Below are 16168 nucleotides of genomic sequence, written 5' to 3'. Positions count from 1 at the left end.
AGCAAGTGCAGAATCAGGAAGCCCAATAGTAGATCTGTGGGAGAAACATACAAGCCATAGAAAAGGAGGGAGCATAGCCTCATCATCAGATATATAACACGGTTATTTTACACACCCCTTTGAAAACACACAATCTCATCTCACCCCCCAATTAACATGCCGCATGTTTCCTTTGCAAACGCACAGTCTCTAATCTCACGCCACAATAACACACAAATCTCTGATGACATTTAATCTCCATTAGAGAAGAAACACACTGTCCAGCTCCATGTAATGTTGCATTATGCATTGAGGAGGATGCTGTTAAAAGTCTATTAGCTTGAGCGGTCACTGAACAACAAGAGCTCCGAAGCGTGCTTTAAACAAGGGGTGGGGGGGAAATAATCACTCCGAAAATGTATCCGATATGTCAATACTATGTGTCTTATGTTAACCTGGACATCAACACATGGTCAGTCCTGTACCATGATACACAAGTGTATAATTCCCATATTTGACTTGGAACTTGCAGGTGAAAAGGAAAAAGAGTACAAAGGAACTTGTTTACTCATTAAAAAAACATGAATTGTTTAAATCACAGGCTTAGAGGAGAGATTTCCAAAGCACCACGCCCATGTCATCAAGTAGGGTCTGTAAAGTCACCACACCCCCCCAGAGAAGCTTGAAAAAAAACAGTACTGCAACTGCATGAACTAAATTGGATTTTCTGTGAACATGCAATAAGTTAGATAATGTCAGTTAACACATCAGACATGTTGATTTTGGACAGTTCCACCCATTAGTATCTGACTGCAGAGAGAGACAGCCTCCTACAAGAAGTTTGAGCTCCAGCAAACATAAGTGGCTTGCGTTGTGAAGTCAAGCCTTCAGTCATGTAAATGAATATAAAGTCAAAATATCTAGAGGCAACAGTCTTATCTGGAGGCAGATACCAACCTCCCAATAGCAACACAGGCCTGGAGTGAGTGTGGGAGCGATGGCCTCAGCCTCACCCACTTAGAGAGTACCTCTCCCTGGTATGAAAAAGGAGGAGCTATGAGCATATGGCCAGGCCTAAGTCCCTCCTAACCCCATCAATTCATCTTTCCATGATCCCTTGCATCCTTTCTCCTCACCTCCTCAACCATATTGGAGGAGAAGGTCCAAGGTCCCTTCCTTCAGACCTTCTTCTCTGCTGTCTTTTGAGAAGGACGCAAGGAGATAAGACGCAAGAAATTGAGGAAAGATTCACTGAGATTGATCTCACCACAGCTCTACACCAGGAAGGGACGGAGGGGAGGAGGAAGAGGAGAATGGGGCGAGGTGCGCGGCAGGATGATGGAAGCAGCAGTAAGCTAGCTGTGCTGTGCTACCTGAACTTCATCTGCTGATGCATCTCCCAGGAGTCAGCGTCTTGAGGTCTATTTATCAACGTAGTACAGGGAAACAATCAGAGGTGCACAACGTTAACATGGGACTCAACCAACAACAATGAGCTTGCTGGCAGCCAATGTTGAGTGAAGGGTAGACTTATGAAGGGTATAATCGGGTATGGCATGGTAGGACTTTGACTGAGAGCGTTTCAAGAGTCAGTCACATATGATGGGTGTAAAGTAAAGTGCTGAATACATGGAGCCTTGGATCTGCAGTATTCCCCTCCCAAGACCTGGGTTCAAATTGAAATGATTTCCTCCTCAATACTCCTCAGTCCCAGACGGATGGATTTTCCACTTCTGAGAATATTCAAGTGATAACATTGCGTCGGGAACGATCCATCCTCAATCAAGTGCAACTAAAGTATTTGAAAGAAAACAAATCCTATTTGAACCCAGATGTACTCCCCATCAGTAGCCCCAGTGTGTGTGTGTGTGTGTGTGTGTGTTACTGGGTACCTGAAGAAGATGTCCCTTGGCTGCCTGTTAGAGTGGGGATTGAGTATCTGATCCTTCAGAGAGTCCAGGGAACAGTTATAGACATATACAGGGCAGCGCGGACGGGACAGATCCCCTGAGCTCTGCTGGGACGCCTGGCGACTGAACGTGATGTGGAAGTCTCTCTTCTGGGGCTCAGCGAACTGCACCCCGTCCCTCTCCTCCACACCTGAGAGAGAGAGAGAGAGAGAGAGTCATTTCCAATTTGCTCAGGGAGCCCCATCTCTTCCTTTTCACAACAGTAACATTATGTTATTGCAGAGAGAAATAGGGATAGAAAGAGAGAGGGTTGGGTTAGTGAGAAGGCACAGTATGTTGGTAGCAAAGGACTAATGATGCAATAATCCTACAGTACTTACCTGCACCTTTGGTGCCATTTTCAGGCTCAGAGAAACGGCTATCCCAGTTGTCCTGTTCCACCGTGGAGCTCCCAGATTCAGGGGAGAGCAGGGGTGACCTGGGTCCCACAGGATCACCACCACCAGGGGAGAGCATGGGGGACCTCAACCCACTACTCAACCCACCATTCAGCCCATTGGTGGAGCCAGAGTGAGAATCAGCCTGTGATTTGTTGCCGGTAGTCAGGGTGTCGTCATCATCTCCGTTATCCTGGGGCTCGGTCTCCAGCCCAGACGACATCAACATCTGGACATCTGCAGAGAAAACACAACAATGTTGAACTCAAACATTTTGCAGAGGGACTTGCATTCGTCTTAAGATAGCTCGGTGCTACAACCACATGTCACAGGCATAGAACGATATTTTTCCTCAATAAACGTAGCTATCAGTGGAATCCGAGCAGGAAGGTTGGGGGGTGGGTAGGTCAAGTGCAAGTGCTGGTTAATTATTAGACATTTGGGGGGGGGGTTACCAACATCTACGAACACACAGCACTGTTGCTGTACTAGGTTAGCCCAAATACATAGGATTCCTATAACTAGAGTGGAGCCCCCACTTGAATAATGAGTAGAAAAGATCTGTAAGCTCTGTCCTATTCGTACACGCACATCACACAACTACAGCAGAGCACAGGGGACAGTAGCGGGGTGCCTACCTGTGAAGGTGGCGGGGAGGAAGGTCAGTAGGATCTGCTGAGGGCTGATGTACTTGGCGTAACACTTCCACTGAGGGGTAGACCCATCCCTCTCCACTGGGACTGGCTCCTCATCCACCAGGTCTGCATTGCTGAAACTCTGAGAGAAAGAGGGGACAAACTCACCGGGCATAACAGACAGGACAAGTGCTACAAAATAAACTAAACATAATGTTTTGCCCAAGGTGGACAGAGTTTCAATGAGAGGAAGAAGAGGGTAGTGTAAACCATGTCTGGACATCCAAAACGGAACTTCGGGCCCACTGCTAGTTTTCCATTGTTTTTACACTGCATAAAACCGATATCAATGCCAAGGAGGAACCTTCTGGATTTATTTCCCTGAAGAGAGAATGCAGACTGGTTAAAAGGTTTACCTGAAGGGTACTGGTTGATCCGGTCACCTCCTTACTGCTCCCTGTAGTGTGGAAGGACATCATTGTGTCCTGTCTCTCTGGAGGTTTCAGGCACTCTTCTGTCAAGGGAAAGTAACCACATGGTAAGGCAAAAAAAAATGAACAAATGTGTGCAGGAGTATAGGATGTTGTTACATAATGAATACAATCATTAGCAGGATTCTGTTCTTTTCAGTCAGTCAACATGTATTCATAAAGCCTACATCAACAGTTGTCACAAAGTGCTTTACATTCACCTAGCCTAGACCCCAAATAGCAAGCAGATGCATAGCAGAGGCACACACATTCACAAAGCCTACCTCTGATGACCGGTAGAGAGAAGGGTGCAACATGTCCGTCTCGTTCCCTGTCTAGGATGTGATGCATGAAGGTGACGTTGTCCTGGTCAGCCAATGGGATCTCCCGGTCACTGAGTTCCTGTTGCAAGCTGCTGTGGAACAGGCTCAGCAGGAGCTCGTTGGGAATATAGGGGGTGCTCTGGGACACCTCCTCGTTCTCCACTGCAATACACACAAATAAGCATTCATTAATTCATCCACCATCTTCATATTGCAGCAACAACACCTAGTGACCATGTCAAGAGGTTTGGACTTTTTGGGGTAATGGCTAAGGTGTTGGACTAACAGTTGCAGGGAATCCTTGATTTAGCAAAAATGTATAAATTCATGTTTGATAACAATAAGATACTTGAGGACATAATAACATGATAAAATTCACCTCTGCTGAGAGTGAGGAAGAATATTTCTATCTGTTGGCACTTGGGCAGCAGCTCGATGAGGTCAAACTGGAAGGGAACAGTGTGGATGCAGTCTTCAGAGGCAGGGGGTTCTCCTGCAGCAGTCCCAATGGGAGGGTACACCTGCTCCTTGTTCTGGCACAGCTGGCTAAGGTACTCAAACGTCATAATGGTGGACATACAGGTCAGATCCCGGGGGAAGATCTGTGGATAACGTAAATTCACTATCGTTTTTTTTATTAGCCCATCCACCACCCCCTCTCTTCGGAGGACACACCGTTTTTACAGTTTTTCCTGCTACATATTTTACATACACATTTTACACAGATTGAACTATTATATACAGCAATCACATAACAATAATACATTACTGAACATAAGCTCTTTAATCCCGCCCCTCAGCCCATCCCACCCACCATAGACCACCCCCCTGCCATATATTTTTCAATTGTGCTGTGATGTTTACATTAATGGTTTACCTTTCTAATTGCATTTCATCCACAGATTGTGAGCAAAAGATGAAAATCTTTCCTACAAGTAGTATTATATTGCTGATTCATTGACTATGGCTTTCCAAATCGCCCAACACTGCATTTTTGTAAGGTTCATTTTAAGTTAATGTTGAGATTTTTGTAACAATTCCTCATCTTGTGACCAGAAACAAGCTAGATAGGGGCAATATCAGAATAAATTATCTTTGCAGGCAAAATCTACAGAGTTGAGATTGTTGTGTGACCCATATACTGTATATAACATTTTGTTGGTGGCAATAATTTTGGATAAAAATGTCAATTGAAATGTGTTGAATCAAGTGTTGTTTTTTTGTATCCATTCATATACTGTACCATGTGCCATGGAATCTGTACATTGAAAATATCTTCCCATTTATTTTGCAACCTGTATGGCGCAGCTGTCAACACTTTTGTCCTCAAATGAAACTGGTATATTATTCAAATGAATTACTTAAAAATCATACAATGTGATTTTCTAGATTTTTGTTTTAGATTCCGTCTCTCACAGTTGAAGTGTATCTATGATAAAAATGCCAGACCTCTACATGCTTTGCAAGTAGGAACACCTGCAACGTCGGCAGTGTATCAAATACTTGTTCTCCCCACTGTAGATAGGCAAAATTAAAATGTGCCTGTCCTAGCATTCCAAATAAAGTTACATTTTTTGCCATATGATTTAAAGAACGAGTCGTCTAGAGTAGGCAGCACCATTAGTAAGTAAACTTTGATAGGACCAAAGAGTTAAATCAATGTAATTTTTCCATAATATACAAGTATTTCCATCTCAATGGTTGTAGTATCTAATCTATTTTTACAAACCTTCTTTGGAATTGTTTGTGGTAAGTTTTGAGATTTAAATACAAAGTATGTCTACTTCACCATCCACCCATTTTATTAGTAAACTATAAGGTATTATTAACATTGTGTCTTAACAATCCAATACATAATATGATACACGTGTCATACTTGGGTTTTAGTCCAGAGAAGTTAGAAAAGGGATCAAGATCTTCAATATGACTGTGCAGGGATGCAGATTGCGGACTTAAGTTGTTTGGGATAGGGGGCAGCATTTTCACTTTTGGATGAATAGTGTGCCCAGAGTGAACTGCCTACTACTGAGTCCCAGATGCTAATATATGCATATTATTATTAGTATTGGATAGAAAACACTCTGAAGTTTCTAAAACTGTTTGAATTATGTCTGAGTATAACAGAACTCATATGGCAGGCAAAAACCTGAGAAAAAATCCAAACAGGAAGTGGGAAATCAGGTTTGTAGTTTTTGAACTCACCCCTATCGAATACACAGTGGGATATGGGATATTTTGCAAGGGGTCTGCCTATAGCCTCATTCTCAGTCACGCGCTTTCACATGAAAGCGACCTGCGTTCCATTGCTTTTCTACAGACAATGGAATTCTCCGGTTGGAACATTATTGAACTTTTATGATGAAAACATACTAAAGATTGATTATATACTTAGTTTGACAAGTTTCTTCGACCTGTAATATAACTTTTTGAACGTTTGGTCCAAATGGACCAGATCGCACTTTTGGATTTGTCTACCAAACGCCCTAACAAAAGAAGCTATTGGACATAAATGGACATAAATGGACATTATTGAACAAAACAAGCATTTATTGTGGAACTGCAATTCCTGTGAGTGGATTCTGATGACGATCATCAAAGGTAAGTGAATATTTAGAATGCTATTTATGAATAATGTTGACTACCCAACATGGAGGATATTTCTCTGGCTGGTTTGGGCTCTGAGCGCTGTTCTCAGATTATGCTTTTTCCGTAAAGTTTTTTTGAAATCTGACACAGCGGTTGCATTAAGGAGAAGTGTATCTAAAGCTCCATGTATAATAGTTGTATTTTCATCAACATTTATTATGAGTATTTCTGTGAATTCATGTGGCTCTCTGCAATATTACTGCATGTTTTGGAACTACTGAACGTAACATGCCAATGTAAAATACGATTTTTGGATATAAATATGAACTTTACCAAACAAAACATACATGTATTGTGTAACATGAAGTCCTATGAATGTCATCTGATGAAGATCATCAAAGGTTAGTGATTAATTTTATCTATATTTGTGATTTTGTGACTCCTCTCTATGGCTGGGTTGGTGGTGACCTAACATAATCGTATGTGGAGCTTTCGCTGTAAAGCATTTTTGAAATCAGACACTGTGGCTGGATTAACGAGACTTTTATCTTTAAAATGGTGCCTAATACTTGAAATTTTGAGAAATTTGATTTATGAGATTTCTGTTGATTTGTATTTGGCGCATATCAATTTCATCGGCTGTTGGCGAGGGGTTCCGCCATTTACTATTTTGCACCTGGGGTTGCTTACATAACCATAACCCACTGTATAAAAGATTCACCAAAACTAAAGTAGTCAAGGCATTTATATATAAATTCTAGTCGTACTTTATCAAACGCCTTTTCAAAATCTGCTATGAAGACCAGGCCTGGTATCTTTGACGTTTCATAATGTTCCACTGTTTCCAGTAATTGTTGTATATTATCTCCAATACATCATCCTTGTAAAAAAAACTGTCTGATCAGGATGAACAATATCTGGTAAAAACTTTTTTATTCTATGTGCTATGCATTTCGCCAGGATTTTTGCATCACAACATTGAAGTGTAAGAGACCTCCAGTTTTTTTTAAATGGACTGGATAAGGGGGATCTGTGGTACCCATGTTGTGCAAAAAAAGTAAATCATGAATTATCTTCTCTTAGTTAAGAACAAATTGTCATCCAGTAGGCTTTGATAAAATTGCCAATATCCACGTGGAAATGCTGTAAGAGTTATGTGGAGGCCAATTAGATGAAGGTTCAATCGCATTCTGTCTCCTATTAATACTTTTTAAACGTTTGATGCCAGCAAGAATGAGACCAGGAAGTAGTCAAGTCAGCTAGCTTGATTAAGCCTCCTCCATGTATGTCTCACTAGGTCAGCCTCCATATATCAACTAGTTCTAATGCATCCATGATATTTGTGATCTCTTTAAGTGCATGAGGGTGATAGTTTGTAGTGTGATTTCCTTTACGATCCACTGAGGTACTTAAAATCATATTGTAATCTCTCACCATAATAACAGATTCATTCGTTACTTGTGGGAAGAAGTGTGGATCGTCATTATTTGGTCCATATACAGTGCCTTCAGAAAGTATTCAGACCCATTGACTTTTTCCAAATGAATAAGAGCACAATAATATAGATGCATGCTCATATTAAGAAAGTCATAGAAAGGGCTATAAGCATGTCAGCCCAGCCCGCTCAGTTCATTGGATCCAGTTGTTAGAAAAAGAAAACGAAAAGAAAAATACCTAGAAATATCACAAGACCGGTTCTTTATGCCCATTACATGCACGCAGCCTGTCGGCAGAGAGACACGTTTCATGTACTCCTTATTATATCCTGTTATATTCCAACAATTTCACAGCCGCTAATGACTGTCTCTAAAAATGTGTCTTACGCATCACACTAACCATGAAGGGATACATAAGTTTAACTTACAATCGACTCTGACACAGCCATGGCATGACAGCAAAGAAGACATGCAGTACTGACAATCTAGAACGAGTAAACCTGTAAAACCAACCCGCTCTCCACCCACACTCCAGGGCTGTTGCTCTATCACCTTGTCCGTTTTACACTTTTTACATCCTATATCATTAGGATCAAGAATATAAAGTTAGCGTATGTAGAACACGTAAACATGTAATACACTTCTCACTAAGAGAAGTGCTTCCATAGGCCAGTTATTAAAGTAAACTCACTATTACAAACCAATCAAATGAAGAGAGAGGAACCAGACTTAAAGAAACCAGACTTAGTCCATCCAGACTTAGTCCATCCTCTGGCTGCATATGTACACACGCTTCAACTTCATCTCATCTCTATCAGTATTGTAATACTATACAAATTGGTGAATTGGAATTATCAGTGATTGTACTACTGAATAGCTACAGTACCTTTGACAACAGCTGAGAATGTAAGAAGATCAATTTGATTAATCGATTAAGCAATTGATACTGACCGCCTGTGGAATCTCCTGGTAGGTGAGCTCCTGGAAGTGTCTATGTTGGTCTCTAGGGCTCCATACTGTCCCACTCTGAGGCTCTACCCAACACTCTGTCACCAGGTTGAGCTCTGTGTCCACATCAATGGCCTCCACCTCTGTGTCGTTGTCATCGTCTGTGGAGAAACTGGAGACCCATGATGGAAGACAAGGGGCCAGGACAGGAGGAGACAAACAGATGCTTATTCAGCAATAGCACCATTTACTGACTAAATAACCAGCAAAATATACCAAAGTGTTCAAAGGGTAAAAAAAAAAAAAAAAAGTGTTAAGTTCTTAGAAACGTAACTGTTCTTCTAAATAAAATAATTTGATAATATTTGAAGATACGGTTGGAGAATGTGTAGAATTTGTGGAACTGGTGGACTAAAGCAATAGAAATAATGGCCAAATAATTCAATGGAATTCAGTCTCACCTGTCCTTGGTAGAGGTGGAGTGAGGTGGAAACAGGATATACTGGACGATACAGGTGTGACTTTCTCTGTCCACCGCCTCTGGCATCCCCTACGAGCACACCATCACAAGTCATCATTACAATGGGATTTTTTTTATAGGAATTCAATGCAAACACTATACAGCAATAAACTGCATGGCCTCAATATGTCCAGATTAGAACATATGTATGTGTGTATTGTGTAGCCTAATCTTCCTTTCAGTGTTAATGTAGACAACGCTACATTAGTACTCAAAGGATTAGTGAGAGGGTTTTTCTATTGAGTTCATATGGGTTTAGTAAATAGTTGCTGTCCCAGCATGCTACTCTCACCTTCATTGGCAGTTCAGTCACCATGTTGACTATGCCCTCTCCACTGGCAGCAAAATGAAAGCCCTCAGAGAGGCGAATCCTTAGGAAACATCCAAAAACATTTTCAGGCAACAAGTCAGAACTCTCTGATATGATAATGACTTTATTTATATTCGTAAGGAGAGTCTTCACAAATATTACATACATAGTGCACGAGACAGGTACCATTAGACATGCCAGTGGGACTCACTCAGACAGCATGGACAGTATATGAACCACAGCTTGCAGCGGTACGGTCGCACCCAGGCCGCTCTGCACCGTCCACACCCAGCGCTGATGGAGGAAGTAGCGTGACAGTGACGCCAGCGTGGACGAGGCCGTCCGATTGGCTGCCATGCTAAGGGGGACGGTCATGTTAGTGGGCTGGGTGAAGTTCTCCATGTTCAGAATAAACGGGGTCCGGAAGTCTGACGGGAGCTTCTCGTACCTACAGGAGGAGATTGGTTTATAATTGGGTAAAATGTCTTCATAATCCAACCTTAGGTCTGATACTTTGTGCTATGACCTCAATAATTGTAATCTACAGTAATAAGCCACGTAGATGAAAAGAACAGTCATGCCCAAGGCACAAATCTGACAACATTCCACTGACCTGATGAGTAGTTTCTCCAGAGGTTTGTTGAGGACCACCACACATGGCCGGTCAGACAGCGCAGGTTTGGGAGCAGGGAGAGGAGGAGACTTGGAAGGGGATGCGTGCCCCAGAATCTTCCTCTTGGTCTTGGGCGTAGCCTCCTTGTTCTGGACGCGGTGAGGGAAGCGAAGCCTCAGGATCTGCTCCCGCAGCTCATCCACTATCTGGAAGTGGGGCAGAGAAAAGGTTAAGCTGAAGAATAGGATGTGTTGGTTCCCTCACGAACAGTTCAGTTTAGTTCACTTGCCTTTTTCGGCCTTGTTCAGGATTTTTTGTTTTTGCATCTTCAGCAATGAGTTAAGAATCAACATTTACATAAACGACAACAAAAGGTCACACCAACAGAGGGTTGCAACATTCTGAGGGGAAAAAAGGTGATGTTTCACCTAGCGACTGACTTCTTTCTACTTGCTAGATCCATTTAGTGAGGAGAAATAGGCACAGCTCGAGATTCAAAATCTATATTTTATAGTGTTTTCGGTGTGGACCATGTCCCATACCTTGTTCCTGGTGTGGGCCAGGGTGCCGATAGGGAAGCCCAGCCTCAGCACCATGCAGGGAGCCTTGGAGATCAGACGCACCAGGTAGAATGAGTTGGGGGGCTGGTCAGAGGCACTGGGGACAGAATAGGACATTCATTAAAACCTTACTCCAGTCATTTACTGTAGCTCAATCCAGACCTGGGTTAAAATAGTATGTGTTTTAGTATATTTTGAGACTATTCCATTGGTTCATTGAATAACAGCTTAAGTATTTGAAAGAAAAAAAAAACATTATTTTAACACAGTTCTATCTCACTCCACAATGTGAACAACATTTCCCATGAGTCTCTCTGCCTCTACCTGTATATGAGCTTGACATACGAGTATCCCTCCACGAGTACAAAGCTGCTCCAGTCCCTCAGTAAAGAGGTGAGGGCTGAGTGGGAGATACGACACTGGATGGTGCTGAAACGCCCGTTACTACCAGCAGTGTGGAGGTGCTTTGGCACAGGCCTGCAGAGAAGAGAAGACAGGAGATCACCATTACAATGACTGGGAAAATACTTTTTAAATTAAACCTGCACACTTGTAGATTCTACTTAGATTTAACTAATTATACTAAATGACTGGGAGAGGACTATCAACACTGCTGTCAGTGATGCATCACTTTACATTACATCTAAAAGCAGAAATTACATCAATATGAATTGACAACATTGTAATTTAAGAAATTGATATCAGAAGTTGGTGTCGCATCTATAAACCATCTCTCACATGTCGTGCTCCAGGATGATAGCAATGCGGTGCATGTGAAGCCATCTCTGCCAGAAGTTGGCGTCCATGGACAGGATGGGCTTCCAGTAGAAGGCAAACTGGGACTGAGAGGAGTCCTTAGAGCCGCTGTGCTGGAGGGAGAGAACCTGAAGGAACAGCAGAAGAACACTGTGACTACCTGTCCTTAGGTCAATAGGACCAATGGCCCATATTCATAGTGTCTCAGAACAGTAGAATATATAGGATCAGTTTTGTCTAGACCATCATGAATACAACTACAGAAAGTGGGGACCTGATCCTAGATCAGCTTTATGAATATAGGTCAATGTAATAATGAATTTGAAAAATCAGTGTTGGTAAGTGTAAAGGAGTAACCAGAGCAGACAAAGTACATACAGGCGTGGTGGATCCAGGTGGGATGTAGAAGAGAGGAACTCCGTTCTTGGTGCTCTCAGGGATTGTGTAGTTCTCTGGGAGAGAGTTAAAGGACTGCAGGTGGACCAGCATCTGATCTGTCTGGTTTATACTGTGAAGACAAAGAGCATAATAACATGTGTCTTATCAGGAGAAATGCACAGTATACACTTTCAAAATCTTGTACTTCGAATTCAATTCAGTGTTTCCCCTATATTTACTGACGCCACTCCAAATTATTATTATTATAATTATTTGTTTTAATAATTTCCAGTACAATAAAATGTTTTCAGTGTAAACTTAAATGAATAAAACCAGAGACAAAGTATATACAATTGATAATGTAGCTACAGTATATATATATATATATATGTTTAAATAAGATCATATTTGAGGAACTAACAATCACCAAAATAAAAACTAGACAGAGATAATCTAACATAAAACAAATGGTATGGGGACCCCATTGATTTTATATGTTTGAGTCACTCAGATAGCATAAGAACACGCCATAAGACATGGCAAAATGTGTAGAATTGCTTTAAAACAATTTTAAAGTAGGTCCTATGATTACCCATTATAGGAGTAAAACTAAATTATATATTTTTAAATAGAATAGTATCCTTGACAATGAGCTGCATCAGTGTTTCCCTAGCAAGGTAGATACAGGTGAGTCAAAGGTCACCTCTGCAGTGTGTTCCAGAATCGCCTGATGACGGAGGTGCGGTAGGTTGAGGTGATGGGTTTCCTCATGGTACAGCTGATATCATGGAGGATGTCGTAGCTTCCCTCCATGGTGACCTCTACCCAGGTGGTCCTCTTGGCAGGATCCAGGGGCCACTGGGCAACTGCCAGGTACTCTATACGCATGTTGTGTTTCCACAGCAACACCAGCTTCACCTCCAGCTGGGTGCCACCTACGGGAGGGACCAAAACACAAATTGAAACATGTGAAACATGTGTAGTTTGGTTTATTTAATACTGTATACAGTCTGGAAAAGAGGAAGAAAGTTGGCCTTGTGGATGCACTTGCAGTAAAAAAGATGTTCAATATCGTGGGTCTTCTGTGGATAGTAGAAAGTCACTTTAAAATGTTAGGCTGGAGGCTAATCCCACCATCCTGCTCTCTCTCTCTGTCGAGACGTCTGGTTTCCGAGCGCCTAAACACAGGACTTGAATGGAAGTCTATGGCAGGAGCGGACAAATTGGCTGATCTCTCAGCCAATCACCATCTAGCACAACCCTTAGAACCTCCTCTCTACATTGTGGACTTTCAAAGTGTGAGCAGTGCAACTGGATCGGAACGAATCAGAATCAAGTGAGCATCCCAAAAATAAATATGGTCGCTGTGATAGAACATTTCTTTCTTTTTTGTGATTTTCTGCAAGTCCCATCTAACAGAGCTGTAGTAGGCTCTCTTTCTCTCCCTTCTCAATTTGAACCCACACCCCTTTCATTGCCACTTTGTTGCAAAGTCTATCTGTGTTAGCAATTTAGCAGGGGACGAGGTTAGGCTCGAGGATGGTGTGAGCCGGTACCTTTAGTGAGGTTGATCTCCCTGATGGTGTATCCCTCTCTCAGTCTGACCGACACCACACTGACCAGGTGGGCATGCACTTCCTTCTCTGTGTGCTTCTTCCTCCTCATCACCAGCGCAGGGTTCCCACTGGCTGACACCAGGTGCTCGTTGAACAACTTGTGCTGAGACACTGGAAAACAGAATTTGGAACATGCCAACAAAGATGTTCAACGTTTACAACAGCGTATAATTAGGCAATTAGTCTGCCTTTTAACCAAAATCATGTCTGCTGAACTGCCTGGCAGCCCTGGGTCATTGCTCTACCTCAATGCTTTCTTTTAGAAGCAGTGAAGGGATGTCAAAATAAAAACTTGTATGAAATGAAAGTACGATTGTCAACATCATGCATTTTCACTTCCTCTGTTGACATCTCCACTGTGACAAACTCTCGTCCAGTAAAATCATTTACCGGTGGGAATACTCTCTAACGTAAAGAGATATATTGGGAAGGAAATACTCTAAAAAGCAGCAGAGAAGAAAAAAAAAGACAACCCATTTCATTATGTCTCGGTGAAGTCAGACCCAGCCATTAAACATTGTACTTTCATTCGCATCTCTTTATGCTAAACCTCTCACGATGAAAGCGGACTTCTATTCAGTGAGCAGCCATCACTGTGGGTGTCTCCAACACGATTCACAGATAATGACAGGGTGTTTGGAAATGACAAGAGCCTTGCTTAAAAGCCACTGTGTTTGGGCTGTCACAGAGAGCACTAACGAGTACAATCAAGAACACTATGTTTAAAACCAACTTGTTTCGGCCAAAATTGCACTCTGATGGGATCGGGGACACAGCAGCAAAAAGACAACTTTATTTTCAACATATTGATACAGCCTAACTGCTAAAACTGTACAGTTTTGATTTGTAAAGTTCAAGAGTATAGTCTTTCACATCATGACATATTGTCTTGCACGTCACATCTCAGGCATCTTGCACCTGTATGGACCTTCATCAGGAAATGCATCGCTGATGTTGTCCCCACAGTGAAGTTTCGCTGCTTCCCCAATCAAAAGCCCTAGATCAACACTGAGGTATACACTAAAGCAGAGAGATACTGCACACAGGGCTATCGCAGCCAACCCTGAGGCTATGGATGAGGACACTAATACGTACAAGATGTCCCGCTACGACCGCCACAAAGCCGTCAAACAGGCAAAAGGACAAAATAGGAACCGATGGTCTACGCATGTGGAAGGGGACAGTCCATTACGGATTAGAAAAAAAGGTAGACAAAGTCTGCATATTGCACCTTTAATTCGAATGTCAATACTAGCTACAGTGGTTAGCTAGCTTGGAAGAAGTATTTAGTGTTGTGTGCATTACATCTGTGCACTTAGCTAGCTCCCATCCCATTGCCTACATTGCATTTTGTTGTCACTCCTGTTGGCTCCCCCACGAACGTGCTCTCCGATTGGCTCCAAGTTGTTGGCCACTGACGATCATTGCAATTCTACAAGTAGAAACGGTAGGTTTGTCGCTACCGGGTCGGCAAGCAGCAGGTACCCCTTTGTTCTAACAAGAGAAGGAACAGCCTCCTACTGTGATAAGCACCGATAGGAAGACTATCGGCAGTTAAGATTCTCTGTGCCTTTCATGCTTTAGGCTACAATGACTGCCGCCCCGCAGCACTAACATCTGTAATCATGAAGTACTCTGAAAGGCTGGTCATGGCACACATCACCTCCATCATCCCAGACACACTCTAATTTGCATACCGCCCCAACAGATCCTCAGGCAATCCACTCCACACTGCCTTCTCCCACCTGGACAAAAGGAATACCTACGTGAGGATGCTGTTCATCGACTACAGCTCAGCATTCAAAACCATAGTGCCCTCCAAACTTGTCACCAAGCAAGGGATCCTGGGACTCACACCTCCCTCTACAACTGGATCCTGGACTTCCTGACGGGCCGACCCCAGGTGGTGAGAGTAGGCAACAACACCTCTGCCACAGTGACACTCAACAAGGGGACCCCCTGGGGTGTGTGCTCAGCTCCCTCATGTACTCCCTGTTTACCAACACTGTGGCCACGCATGACACCATCATCAAGTTTGCTAATGACACAACGGTGGAAGGCCTGATCACCAACGGTGATAAAACAGCCTGCAGGTCAGATAACTGGCAGTGTGGTACCAGGACAACAACCTATCCCTCCGCAAGACCAAGAAGCTGATCGTGGGCTACAGGAAACAGGGGGGATGCACACCCCCATTCACATCAATGAGCACGGTAGAGAGGATCAAGTTCCTCAGTGTCCACATCACCGAGGACTTAGTGTGGTCCTCTCACACCAGAGCTGTTGTGAAGAAGGCCAGGCAATGCCTCTTCTCCCTCAGGAGGATGAAATGACTTGGCATGGCCCCTCAGATCCTCAGGAACATTTACTGCTGCATCATTGAGAGCACCCTGACTGGATTCATCACCGTCTGGTATGGCAACTGCACTGCGACGGAAAGGCCCTACAGAGGGTGGTGAGGACGGGCCAGTGCATCACTGACAAACAGAATCCTAAACAGCTTCTATCCCCTGGCCATAAGACTGAATGGCTCACAACCTCTCCCACAGACTATCCACCCACACAGACAAAACATATGCTGCTGCTAAAATCATTATTGATTAGATGTATTATTCCATTAATATGCTGTCGATTGATTATTGATTGCCATCTCTGCAGCACTCCACCAAATCAGGCCTTTATGGTAGAGTG

General features: G+C 42.9%; 1 protein-coding gene across 4 annotated transcripts in view; it reads right to left on the bottom strand.

The window, feature by feature from the left end:
- szt2 (SZT2 subunit of KICSTOR complex) overlaps positions 1 to 16168 on the bottom strand; it is a 110822-nt gene that overhangs the window by 77835 nt on the left and 16819 nt on the right. For 3 of the 4 annotated variants that reach the window (XM_029686539.2, XM_029686542.2, XM_029686540.2), the window contains exons 9-26: positions 13418 to 13588; positions 12565 to 12796; positions 11862 to 11991; positions 11466 to 11611; positions 11052 to 11204; positions 10710 to 10824; positions 10168 to 10373; positions 9766 to 10002; positions 9537 to 9615; positions 9186 to 9274; positions 8728 to 8896; positions 4134 to 4356; positions 3716 to 3916; positions 3378 to 3475; positions 2965 to 3103; positions 2270 to 2563; positions 1872 to 2079; positions 1353 to 1400 (exon numbers count right to left, since the gene is read on the bottom strand). In XM_029686539.2, the coding sequence (XP_029542399.1) occupies positions 1353 to 1400; positions 1872 to 2079; positions 2270 to 2563; positions 2965 to 3103; positions 3378 to 3475; positions 3716 to 3916; positions 4134 to 4356; positions 8728 to 8896; positions 9186 to 9274; positions 9537 to 9615; positions 9766 to 10002; positions 10168 to 10373; positions 10710 to 10824; positions 11052 to 11204; positions 11466 to 11611; positions 11862 to 11991; positions 12565 to 12796; positions 13418 to 13588 (2938 nt within the window). The remainder of the gene's footprint in view (positions 1 to 1352; positions 1401 to 1871; positions 2080 to 2269; positions 2564 to 2964; positions 3104 to 3377; positions 3476 to 3715; positions 3917 to 4133; positions 4357 to 8727; positions 8897 to 9185; positions 9275 to 9536; positions 9616 to 9765; positions 10003 to 10167; positions 10374 to 10709; positions 10825 to 11051; positions 11205 to 11465; positions 11612 to 11861; positions 11992 to 12564; positions 12797 to 13417; positions 13589 to 16168) is intronic. The other variant, XM_029686541.2, reaches the window with a different exon arrangement.

This window comes from Oncorhynchus nerka, linkage group LG17, assembly GCF_034236695.1.
Source record: "Oncorhynchus nerka isolate Pitt River linkage group LG17, Oner_Uvic_2.0, whole genome shotgun sequence".
NCBI lineage: Eukaryota > Metazoa > Chordata > Actinopteri > Salmoniformes > Salmonidae > Oncorhynchus > Oncorhynchus nerka.
This window is presented reverse-complemented; position numbering and strand designations above follow the sequence as displayed.